The 13,067-nt window shown below is 36.2% G+C and overlaps 1 protein-coding gene across 1 annotated transcript in view; it reads right to left on the reverse strand.

The window, feature by feature from the left end:
* The window catches only part of USH2A (usherin), a 735,906-nt gene that overhangs the window by 176,185 nt on the left and 546,654 nt on the right, over positions 1 to 13,067 (reverse strand). Inside the window, exon 49 of the mRNA XM_047839579.1 lies at positions 3,301 to 3,522. Within this exon, the coding sequence (XP_047695535.1) occupies positions 3,301 to 3,522 (222 nt within the window). The remainder of the gene's footprint in view (positions 1 to 3,300; positions 3,523 to 13,067) is intronic.

Genomic DNA, 13,067 nt, shown 5'->3' on the forward strand with positions numbered 1-13,067 from the left:
ATCCTTAAATTTCTGGGGTCAATGGAAGTGTCCTAATTGAAGTCCAATTCTGTTGTATGTAGGGCAACAATCCATCGTCACTATTTTCTGGACAGTTGATGGAGATCAACAAAATGACACGGTACTATCAAACAGTCTGAGTATATGTTAAAGTCTTCCTCCATATATGTCTCACTGGTGAATGCATAGAGGGGTGCCTGGGTGGCTCAGTCAGCTAAGCATCCGACTCTTGACTTCAGCTCAGGTCATGACCTAACAGTTTGTGGGTTTCAGCCCCACATCAGGCTGCATGCTGACAGCACAGAGCATGCTTGGGATTCTCTCTTGCTCTCTCTCTGTCCCTCTCTCACTCACCAATTCATGTGTGTGTACTCTCTCTGTCAGAATAAAAACTAAAATTTAATAAAAGAATGTACAGCATGGGTATAGTGTGGATCCAGATGGGTGATTTATAACTGCATAGAATAGTAAATGCCTTGGGAACACACTTAATAGTTGTCCAAAGATAAAATAAAAAACTAGAAATCAGGCATTTTTTGCCTGAAAGAAGGAGACAATCTTTCCCATACTGGGAGTACTGAAATTCAGTTGTGAATAGTTTAATCAAGCATTTCTCATTTATTTAAGGGCTATGAAAATATTGGAAGTCTATTATTCTTGTTAAGATACAAGATTCAGGTACCCCCAGGATTGATACTTTTTAAATTTTTTGATTGATTAGTTTTGTTCTTCAAGTGTTCTTCTTAATAATTATCTTCAGAACTTTTACATAGAAGAAAGAGACTCTTAAATTCAGAGAACAAACAGGGTTGTTGGAGGGGTGTTGGGTGGGAGAATGGGCTAATTGATGATGGGCATTAAGGAGGGCACTTGTTGGGATGTGCACTGGGTGTTGTATGTGAGTGATGAATCACTAAATTCTACTCCTGAAACCATTGTTACACTATATGTTAACTGACTTGGATTTAAATAAAATTTAGAAAAGGAAGAAAATGTGTATAAAAATATATACAATATATACAATGGTATATAACAATAACACTATACTAATTTCAACAATTATTACTGATATTGTGGATAACTTTTTGATGTTTTTTTTTAAAGAAGAAATTATAGAAAAACAAGAAATTCATAGTTCATCTGCGTCAAGATCTAATGGTGTCCTGAAATTATGCTCAGAGAAAGGCTGGAGTTCTCAACCCTTGCTAGTTGTATGGGCGGATTTACCCTGAAGCTAATGAGCTTGAACTTCAGGGCCGTTTTCTGACAAGAGCCCCTTCTAGGAAAAGCGTGGTTATATATTTTTATAAAATTAGCAAATGTATAATCTTTAACTACAATTTTTCATGGCCTCTGTCTCTTGCTCCTTTAACTTGCCTTGTATCTTATGTATCCTGTATTGACTAAAATAGGAGAGTGACCATGTACATTTTTGAAATCTAAGTAAGGGGAAGTTGAGTTGGGGCAATATTTAGTTTGGGTTCAGTAGCTATGTTTATGATTTTTGTCAATTCTATAAAAAAGTCATTAGGCCTTGAATATGCCATTTTAACTTCAATTTGGAAAGATAAGAAATGTGAGAAATGACAGACTCCTAATATGGATGCATATAAGGGGAAGCTTTAAAGAAAGAGAAAGATCAGACAGAAAAATTAATGGCATATGAAACAAAAGCTGTAGAACTGACCAATAGAATCAACTGAAATATTCTGACATCAAGAGAATTATAACAAAATAAATTTTAGATTATAACAAAAGTAGTAAACTATTAAAAGAAGCTGATGGATCTCAGATTGAAGTATAAATTATTATAAATTATGAAGAGAGGTAACTCATAAATACATTGAAAAAATTTATACTTTGGCTGATGCATAGATAAAATAGTGATATCATTATAAATTATAGCTCAAATTCAGTCATAAAATGATAGCCATGAAAAACTGGTATGATGTTGTCAATTCAACAAATATTTAACACATGTCATTGCAAATTACTTTAAAATAAGAAAACTCAGGGCACTTGGGTGGCTCAGTCAATTAAGTATCCAACTCTTGATTTCAGCTCAGGTCATGATCTCACAGATTCATGAGATCAAGCCCCGCATTGGGTCACTGTCAGTGGAGCATGTTTGGGATTCTCTCTCTTCCTCTCTCTCTCCCCCTCCCCTGCTCACATACTCTCTCTCTTTTCTCAACATAAATAAATAATCTTTAAAAAATAAAATAAATTAATAAAAAATAAATAAAATAAGATAAGAAAACTTAAAATGCCCTTAAATCTTAGAGAGATCCTTGGTAAATGTTTCTCTAAATTTGACAATAATCTAAGAACTTACATAATATTATAATAATAAACTTTGAAGCTTAAAACCACTTTTCTAAATTTCAATAATTAAAACGTATTTTGCTTAGGAAAGAATGAGTTCTCTTTCTATCCTTCTCATTGATAAATGGCACAAAGTCATTGCCCCATGAAGAGGTGATCAAGGGTATAAGTTAAACATGTCGGGGGAAAAAAGAGGGATGTGAAAAGTTATATAATCCAGACATGCTGTTTTTATGTTAGTGGCATTTGCTAGATTTTATTTTTTAAATTTGTAAATTTCATAATTTATTTTCCCCTTTTAAATAAATGTTCATCATTTTATTTTCTTTCCTTAAAGAGGACTCCCCAAATTATATAACTTTCAGGCACCCAAAAATTCATTATGGAATCTTGAACAAGTGACTAATTTCTGTGCCTCAGCTTCCTCATTTTTAAAATGTAGACAATAATAGAACCTATCTAGTAAGACTGTTATAAAGATTAATTGAAAAAAAAAAGGATTGAGTTAGTAATGCATAAAACATTGGGCATAGTACCTGGTTGATAGTAAGCACTCAATCAATGATAATGATTGCTATTAAAATTAGTGTTAATTTCATAGCTACCAAAGAATAAGGGAGCAAAAGAACTGACATATCATCAATAATAATTTTGTATACTGTTAGCATTGTTAGGAAATATTCTCTTGATCCAGAACCAGTGCATGCATTCATGTGTGTTTTTGTGTTTGTTTTTGTTTATGGTGGATATGACACTTCTCAACAGGAAAGAGCTTTGATCCATTTTCATGAAATGCATCCACGAACATAAAAAAAGGTGAGATTACATTTTCATTTGTTGTAGAATATATACTTAAATGTATTAGACATAATTCACATGAGCTTTAATTACTTATTTGCTTTGTATCTAGGGCAATTTCCCGACCTGTGTTTCTCAGAATCTCCACCGATTGAAAAGTAGACAAGGGCTCCTTACCTGGAAGGCGACTGTACACCATGCCTTCTTCTTCTCCACCACAGCATTCTAAATCTTTGTTCACAATCTGTCCGCCACAGCACTGCTGGCCATGGCCATCCCGAAGCCTCCCAGCACAGCAAATCTGGTTTCCTGAGGTGGAGTAAGGCATTCGGCCACAGCAGGAGTCGCCGATGCCAGTGGAAACCCGATTGTGCTGTTCATCTGGACAACATACTTCACCTGTCAATTTAGGACAATAACAATCATTGCATGAGTTAAAAGAAATATGCTTTGACTCACAAGGAAATTTTATCACAATCATCTTGCAGATGCCAACTGGTTGACAGAATTACTAGAAAGAATGCTGTTATTTTGGAGTTACAAAATTTCAAAACAATTTAAAATTTTTCAATTAAAGATGTATAAACATGGGTCTACTCACATACACACATGGTAACTTAGAGGCAATGCTATGTTACCTATTTCCTCTCTCACCCCTAGTAAATGAGCACAGTAGGTCTGGCAACATGATAAGTGGTATTACAAAAAAGTTTGCCTACAAATACTTTTCTATCTATTTAGTGTAATTTTTTTGAAAGTGGAGTGGATTCAGAAATTAACATAAAATTGGTATAGCCTACATTATAATTTCTTTAACCAAATTTTATTTATTTAAGCAAACAAAATACTTCTGATGTGAAGCTCAATTAAATGAGAGGAGGTAAAAATATTCTATATCAAGTCAGCACATTAATACTTTTCTGGGCTATGACAGACACTGAATTTCACTAATGTAGCTGTACTTACATTCCCCCTTTACATGATATTCTGGGAAACTTGAAACAAGAATAAAATAACCTTTTGCCTGTTGCCTTGGGATCAGAGTTTAAATTTTATAAATATCAATAGGCAGCACTTTTTTCTTTTTTTTTTTTCCTTTTTTTTTTCTTTTTTTTGGTATGAAGATGCTTCTAAAAGACAGGAAAACTCCAAAAGACAAAAAAAAAATTAAATTTATTCTTTTAAGGATAGCTTAGAAAGGACTACCAACTTGGTGGATCTAAAATTCAAACTGTACTTCTATCTCATGACCCAACTCTCAGTCGACCTCCTCAGTTGACCTCCTTTATGAACCCTTGAACCTTCACTCTCTCCTTCCTCTTGCCTTACTCCTCTTCTTTTTCCTGAACCTTCAACAGACCCTCTTCCTTCTCTTCTACTTCCCCTTTTAAAACATATCTTTATCCCTGGACAATATCTCTTCATGTTATGCTGCGATCTGTGGTCTGTGAGTATATACACCAGCCTGGCAGGTCTTTTAGTTCTAAGCCTTGGATGGTCCAGATAAGATTTAAATAATCTAGTTAATGACTTACCAAGCCTTCTTTTTAAAAAAAATTTTTTTTAATGTTTATTTATTTTTGAGACAGAGAGAGACAGAGCATGAACAGGGGAGGGGCAGAGAGAGAGAGAGACACAGAATCTGAAATGGGCTCCAGGCTCTGAGCTGTCAGCACAGAGCCCAACGCGGGGCTCGAACTCACAGACCGTGAGATCATGACCTGAGCCAAAGTCGGACGCTTAACCAACTGAGCCACCCAGGCACCCCAACCAAGACTTCTCTCAAACTCACTGAAGAATTTAGAATTGCCTTAGGAATTTATAGTCCTGGACTCCCTTATCAATTAGTTTATCTATGTGTGAGGTCAAGATATGCCAAAACTTTGTTAGTAAAAACAAGACGATTTGCTTACCAAAATGATATGAAAAATGTGGGACAATATTTAAGTATGGATAGATATATAAAGAACAAAAAAACCAGATACTCTAGCAGGTATCCTTGAAGTCTTTCTTGTCCATATTCATTGGTCAAAAATCCATCCTACCAGATGAAATGGACAAATTACTAGAAACACATAACCTAAAAGATGAATTAGGAAAAAATAGAAATTCTGAATAGATGTATAACTAGTAACAAGGTTGAAGCAAAGTCCATGGCTGGACTGGATCGATGGCTTCACTGGTGAAATTTACCAAACATTTAAAGAATTAGTACTAATCCTTCTCAAGGCACCTGGGTAACTCAGTGGGTTGAGTTAACTGTCTGACTCTTGATTTCGGCTCAGGTCATAATCTCATGGTTTGTGGAATCAAGCCCTGAGTCGGGCTCCACACTGACAGCACAAATCCTGCTTGGGATTCTCTCTTTCCCTCTCTCTCTGCCTCTCTCCTCACACATGCTCTCTCTCTCTCTCAAATAAATAAACATTTAAAAAATTCTAATCTTTCTCAAACTCTTCTAAAAAACTGAAGAGGAATACTTTTTAACAAAATTTGTGAGGCCAGGTTTACCCTGATATTAGACAGACACTTCAAGAAAAAAACAAAACAAAAACTACAGACCAATATCCCTTATGAAAATTGATGTAAAACTTCTCAACAAAATGCTAGTGAACTGAATTCAAGAGCACATTTAAATGATTATACCACATTACCAAGTGGGATTTATTCCTGGGAAGCATGAAAAAATGATTCAACATATGAAAGTCAATCAATATGATATACTATTTCAACAGAATGGAGAAAAAAAAATACATGATTACCTCAAATGATGTAGACAAAGCATTTGACAAAATCCAACACCATCCTAGTATAAAAACATTCAACCAAGTAGGAATGGAAGGAAACTACCTCAACATAACAAAGGATGTGTATGAAAAACCCACAATTAACATTATAATCAGCAGTGAAAGCTTTTCTTCTAAGATCGGGAAGAAGATGAGGCTGTCAGTTTTTGCTATTTCTATTCAACATAATATTGAAATAGATAGCCAGCCAGAGCAGTTAGGCAGGACAAAGAAATGAAGGACAGCCCAGTTGAAATGGCCTAAGAAAAATTATCTCTGTTCACAGACTATATAATCTCATATGTAAAAAAAACCCTAAAGATTCCACCAAAATCCTGTTAAAACTAATAAAAGCATTCAGCAAAGTTGCAGAATACAAAACCAATATGTAAAAATTAGTCGTGTTTCTATACACTAAGAATCAACAATCTGAAAAGGAAATTTTTTTAAAAGCAATTCCATTTAACATAGTATATAAAAAAAACCCACTTAATAATAAGCTTAACCAAGGAAGTGGAAGACTTACACACTGAGAAGTACAAAAAACTGATGAAAGAAGTTAAAGAAGACATAAATAAATAAGACATCCCATGTTCATGAATCAAAAGACAATATTGTTAAGACATCAATACTACCCCAAATGATCTATAGAGTCAATGCAATCTGTATCTAAATCCCAACAATATTTTTTGCAGAAGTAGAAAATATATCCTAAAATTGCAATGGAATCTCACGGGATCCTAGATAGCCAAAACAATCTTGAAAAAGAACAGAGTTGGAAGGTCTCGTACTTCCTGATTTCAAAACTTACTACAAAGATACAATCAATACCACAAAGATACAGTTAACAATCAAACAGTGTGGTCCTGGTACAAAGATAGACAGATAGACCGATGGAAAAGAATAGACAGCCCAGAGATAAAACCTTACAAAATGACCAAATAATTTTCAACAAGGGTGCCAAGACCATTTAATGAGGAAAGGACCATCTTTCCAACGAATACTGCTGGGAAAAGTAAATATCCACGTGCAACAGAATGAAGTTGAACACTTACCTTATACATACACCATATACAAACATCAACTCAATGTGGATCAAAGGCCTAAGTGTAAAAGCTAAAACTATAAAATTCTTAGAAGAAACATAGGGGGAAAGCTTCATGACACTGGATTTGCAATAACTCTTGAATATGAGATCAAAAGTACAAGGCAACCAAAGAAAAGTAGATGAATCACACTTCATCAAAACTTAAAAGTGTTATGCATCAAAAGACACTATCAACTGAGTCAAAAGGCAACCCATGGGAGAAGACACTTGTAAATCATATAAATAATAAGAGACTAATATCCAAAACATCTAAAGAATTGCCACTTAACAACAAAAACACAAACAACCCAATTAAAAAAAATGTCTAAAGCACTCTTATAGACATTTCTCCAAAGAAGATATTCAGATGACCAGTAATCATATGGAAAGATGTTGAATATTATTAATTATTAGGTAAATGCATATCACAATCACTATCAGATATTACTTCATACCCAGAAGAACAGCTATTATAAAGAAAGAAAGAAACAAACAAACAAAAAACCCACAGAAAATAATATGTTAGCGAGGAATTTGAGAAATTAGAACCCTTGCACATAATAAACTTGCACATTGCTGTTGGGAATATAAAGATATTTTTTTTAATGTTTATTTATTTTTGAGAGAGAGAGGAAGACAGAATGCCAGCATGGGAGGGGCTGGGAGAGAGGGAGACACAGAATCTGAAGCAGGCCCCAGGCTCCAAGCTGTCAGCACAGAGCCTGATGCAGGCTCAAACTGACAAACCATGAGATCATGACCTGAGCTGAATGAAGTCAGACACTTAACCGACTGAGCCGACTAGGTGTCCTATTGTTGTGAATATAATATGGTGTAGCTTCTGTGAAAAACATTCCAGCAATTCTTCAAAAAAGGACACACCGAATTTCCATATGATCCAGGAATACCACTTGTGGGTAGAAAGCTAAAAAAAATAATAATAATGGAAAGCAGAGACTCAAACAGATATTTGTACACCAATGTTCATAGCAGTATTATTCACAATAGCCATAAAGTGGGAACAGCCCCAATATTCATCAACAGGTGAACGGATAAACAAAATGTGGTGGATACATACTATGGAATGTTACTCAGCCTGAAAAGGAATATGATTCTGACATATGCTACAACACAGAGGAACCTTGGAAACATTACAGTAAGTGAAAGAACCAATTACAAAATGGCAAATATTATATGATTCTACTTATATGAAATACCTAGAGAAGTCAAATTCATAGAGATGGAAAACGGAATGGTGGTTGTGAGGGGCTGGAGGTAAAGGACAATGGGGAGTGAATGTTCAATGGTACAGAGTTTCAGTTTAGGAAGATAAAAATGTTCTGGAAACAGTACTGGTCCTGACTGCACAACTACGTAAATGTATTCAGTGCTATTAAACTGTGCACCTAAAACTTGTTAAAATGATAAACTTTGTTATGTCTCCTGTAATGCCCCCGATTTCGAATCCAAGACACCACCAAGGAGACGATACCGATGCAAACGCACGAGGGTTTATTTGCAAGCTCGAGCTTGGGCCCAAGTATACCCGACACAGCGGAGCAGGGACTTGGACCCCTAGATTAAGAGGTGTAGCAGTTTTATAGGGGCCAGTGGCCAATGAGATTGTAACACACACAGAAAGTTGCATAGTCATGTCAGTCCAGACGCAGGTGGCCAATTGAATTACAATTTACCCTATAGTAATTGTTTGAACTAGCCTATCACTCTGGTCAGAATTGGCGCACAAGTTTGGCGGGCAAAAGGCGGGGTTTACATTCTTTGGGGGTTAGGGGTTCCGCATTCTGTATGAGCCGGTTTCCAGTAAGGGTGTGCTCAGCGGCTTGACTAGGGTGGGGGAGTGTCTTAAGCAATAAGCAGGTCATGTGGGGGTTATACATGAGACGGTGGTTGTAGCACAAAACGGAGTTAGTCTTGCTCTGCTTGTCCAGGGGTAGGGGATTTTGGTTAAATTCCTTGGGTCCCACACTCCTTTACCACAATAAAAAAGTCCAGTTCCATAAACAGGGGAAACATAATTCCATGCCTGGCTTCAACAGACCACTTAGCTACCACCAGGAATACTTTGGCCTCAAGAGAAATCAAGACTTCATAATTTCTCAGAAAACAGAAGATAGGTTAGTAGACTGTGCCTTCTCTAAATCATAAGAGCTTGGTGAGCATTTGGAAGATACTTTGGCTCAGAAAAAAAAAAAAGGAAAAAAATAGATCAGATTAAGAGCATTTCAGATTAAGCAATTAGATAAAGCAAAAAACAAGGACACATCTATGTCTAGTCTACAAAAAGACAACTGTCATTATTATAAGAAAAAGGGCCATTGGAAGAACATTTGCTCTACTTTAGCTAGAAAGATAGAACCAAAAAAGGAAAAAGACAAAACACTGATAAAACAACCCCTGTCTGTGAGAGTAGCTGCTCTGGTCAATTCATAACTGCCTTTAACACAAAAAACAGAACTTTTCATGCAGTTATAGAAATAGAAGTTTTCAAATGTAATTAATATTGGGGCTACATGATCTACCATAAATTCTACTATATTTCTTTTTTTAAATAATTTTTTAAAATATTTACTTATTCTTGAGAAGGAGAGAGTGTGAGCAGGGGAGGAGCGAGGAGAGAGAGGGAAAGGCAGAATCTGAATCAGGCACCAGGCTCTGAGCTGTCAGCACAGAGCCCAATGTGGGGCTCGAACCCAGAGACCACAAGATCATGACCTGAGCCTAAGTCAGATGCTTAGCTGACTGAGCCACCCAGGCTCCCCATCTATATTTCTATCATTCCTTCCTAGGAATAAGAGATAGAAATTTCAAATGCCTTTCAGACTCTGTCTTTGTCTTTGTCTTCTCTGTAATCAACACACTTTTTTGTTACTTAGTAATTCTACTCTGGTGCATCTGATGGGAGGAGATCTACCTCGTAAATGGGATGCCAGTATTAAATGTGGACCCAGAAACCTCTTTATGGAACTCCCAGAAGAATCCCCCAGCCTGTAATTTGATGATGGCACAGATTGATTATCTAATACCTGATGCCTTCATGATCTACATTTCATATCTTGAATCTGTCTTCAAGAGCCTGTGGGTCAAGGAGTATTTAGATATGGGATTCATAGAGGAGGCTAAACCCTTAAAAGTCTTTATAAATCTGGCTATGTCCTTCTTGAAACTGGCTAAAAATCCACTAAAAAAATTGCTGTTGAAGAAAATCAGGTCCATTGTATCCACATGCCTTCAGAAAAGACTTGTTATTCCCCATAGTAACTCTTATAATATCCTATTTGTTCCATCAAAAAGATAAATGACTGTATACCATTTTGTCCAAGATTTTAGGGTCACTAACAAGATTGTGCCTCCTCACTTCCTGTGGTTCCCAACCTAATACTATCCTCTCTTTAATCCTTGAGACAGTTGCTTAATTTAGAGTAATAGAAGTAGTCTCAACATTTTTCATTACTCTTGCACTCAGACTTGCAGTATCTTTTTTAATTCACTTGGGATAGCTATGCCCCAAGAGTTTATAGAAATGCCACTTTAATTCTCACAATTATTTAACCTTAACCTTAGTGTGGTAAGCAGAATATGACCTCCCACAGATGTCCATGTACTAATCTCTGGAACCTGTGACTGTGTTATGTTGTATGGCAGAAGGGGACTAAAGTAGCAGATGGAATTAAGTTTGATAATGCTATGTTAGAAAGGTTTGAATGGCCACTGTAAGCCTGGAAGATGGAAGGAGACCACTAGGCAAGGAATGTGGGCAGCCTCTGGAAGGTGGAAAAGGTAAGAAGAAGGATTCTCTCTCCTAGAAGGGAAGGCAGCCTGGCTGACATTGATTTTCACCCAGTGAGACCCATTTGGAGCTTCTGACCTTGAGAAATGTCAGATATATAAAACTGTGTTGGTTTAAGCCACTAAGTTTCTAGTAAGTTGTTACAGTTGCCCCAAGAAGCTAACATACTGAAGATACTGGATTTCCTCATTAAAACTCCACTCTCACACAATGTGTGGTTCACCTTCTGTTATGTTCCCCAGAAAGCTTGACAAATTGATTCTCTGTGTTTGTTGACAGTAGTAGCACACAAAGGACACAGTTTCCAAGCATCCGTTTTTTCAGAACAAAACATAGTTTCTAGGGTCTAGAGTTTAGACTGTGATGTCATGAAAAATGGGAAGTTTCTTTCTCTTTAAAGGTTGGAAGCTATTTGTGACTTCCCCAGTCAATTGCTAAAACTCAGCTTAGAAAAAGGATTGCTTGGTCCCTTAGAATCAACAAGAATCAATGAGGATCTTTGGTCTCATAGGATCTCAATGTCCATTAGACATTTGATTCCTAGCTTTTATGAACTGGCTACCCTTTAATAGGATGTGATGAAAGTGGACACACTTGAGTCTTTGCTCTAGAGTAACTCCTAAGAGACTATCTTCTGTCGCCTAAAGGATTCCTGTTAACCCCATTTAGTCTTATGCTCCCCAATTGCTATCAACTTTTCCTTCTATTTGCACATGAAAGCTTTGGGGGTTCTAATTCAGGAGCTCAGTGGAAATCAGAAACATTGGGCTCCCAGTTATACTACTTAGTTTAAGTAACTTAATGAAGGTCTAACAACTAATAAGTGAAACAGATGAGATGTGAAACCAGGCAGTTTGACTCCAAAGCCCATCATTCTTATCTACTAATTACTCAGCATCAAACCAGCAAAACCCTATACAGAATTTTGTTCTTTCATTAAAATGTGATCATAGACAATATTCCCTGAAATAAGGAGTCTAGTCTCTGGTACATTTTTGCTTGCTTTCTTTTAATACGAATTTTCAATGTAATTTTAATGGAGATGAATTTCCTTTCTTTCTGTTCTACCAATATACCAGAAAAATATATTAAGTTACATGTATGCAGTCATCACGTTATTATATAACACAATATCTCTAATGATTCAATCTAACTTAAAACAATTTGTAATGTTTATTTATTTTTGAAAGAGAGAGAGAGAGAGACACACAGGTGAGCTGGGGAGGGGCAGACAGAAAAGGAGACACAGAATCCAAAGCAGGCTCCAGGCTCTGAGCTGTCAGCACAGGGTCCAATGTGGGGCTCAAGCTCATGAGCCATGAGATCATGACCTGAGCTGAAGTCCAACATTTAACCGACTGAGCCACCCAGGCACTCCAATCTAATTTCAATCATGCAAATTTCAATCATGCAAATTTCAATCTTGGGGTGACTTGGTCTTGTTTCTACATCTTACTTTTCTTATTTATAAAATGGAAATTGAATTCTAAGGTGTACTACTTAAACATTTTTTTATTTAAAAAAATCATACATTGAAAATTGACCATTTTGGGGACACATAGCTCTATGAATTTTAACACAGAAATACAATTAGGATACAAATGAACTTCAACTCCCCCCCAAACTCTGTACTATTCTTTCACAGTCACACTCTCCTCCCACCCATCAGCCTTGGCAACCACTGATTTGCTCCCCTTCGTTAGAGATTGTCTTTTCATTTGGGTAGGCCATACGAATGTACTCTTACGATAAGTAACTTTTTGAAATTGGCTTTTTTCACTCATCATAGTATCTTTTTATTACTAGTAATAGATCATAGTATCTATTTATTACTAGTTTGTTCCTTTTAATTGCTGGCCAGTCTTCCTTTGTGTGGATATACCACTGTTTGTTCATTTACCCACTGAGGGACATTTGAGTGGTTTCTGGTTTTTGGCAATTATGCGTAGAGCTGCTATAAACATTTGTGAGTAGGTCTTTGTGTAAACATAAGTTTTCATTTCTCTAGGGAAAATACAGAGTGGGCCAAGGCATAATCAGTTTTCTCTCAAAATATGAATTCCTAGAATGCAAGGGGCAGTTGGTTTAGTTGATAGTCTTTGAAAGGATCCTATAACATGGTATTTATAAGCAGAAGAAAATTCTAAATTTTTAATGATGAATCTACTAGACGCCAATGAAGGAGGAATGAACCTACTGTGACTAGTAAAGTTACTGTACTTGTTATATTCCTTTGGGTAAAAGGACTTTCAAATTTGGTCTT

The sequence above is a fragment of the Prionailurus viverrinus genome, chromosome F1 (genome assembly GCF_022837055.1).
Source record: "Prionailurus viverrinus isolate Anna chromosome F1, UM_Priviv_1.0, whole genome shotgun sequence".
NCBI lineage: Eukaryota > Metazoa > Chordata > Mammalia > Carnivora > Felidae > Prionailurus > Prionailurus viverrinus.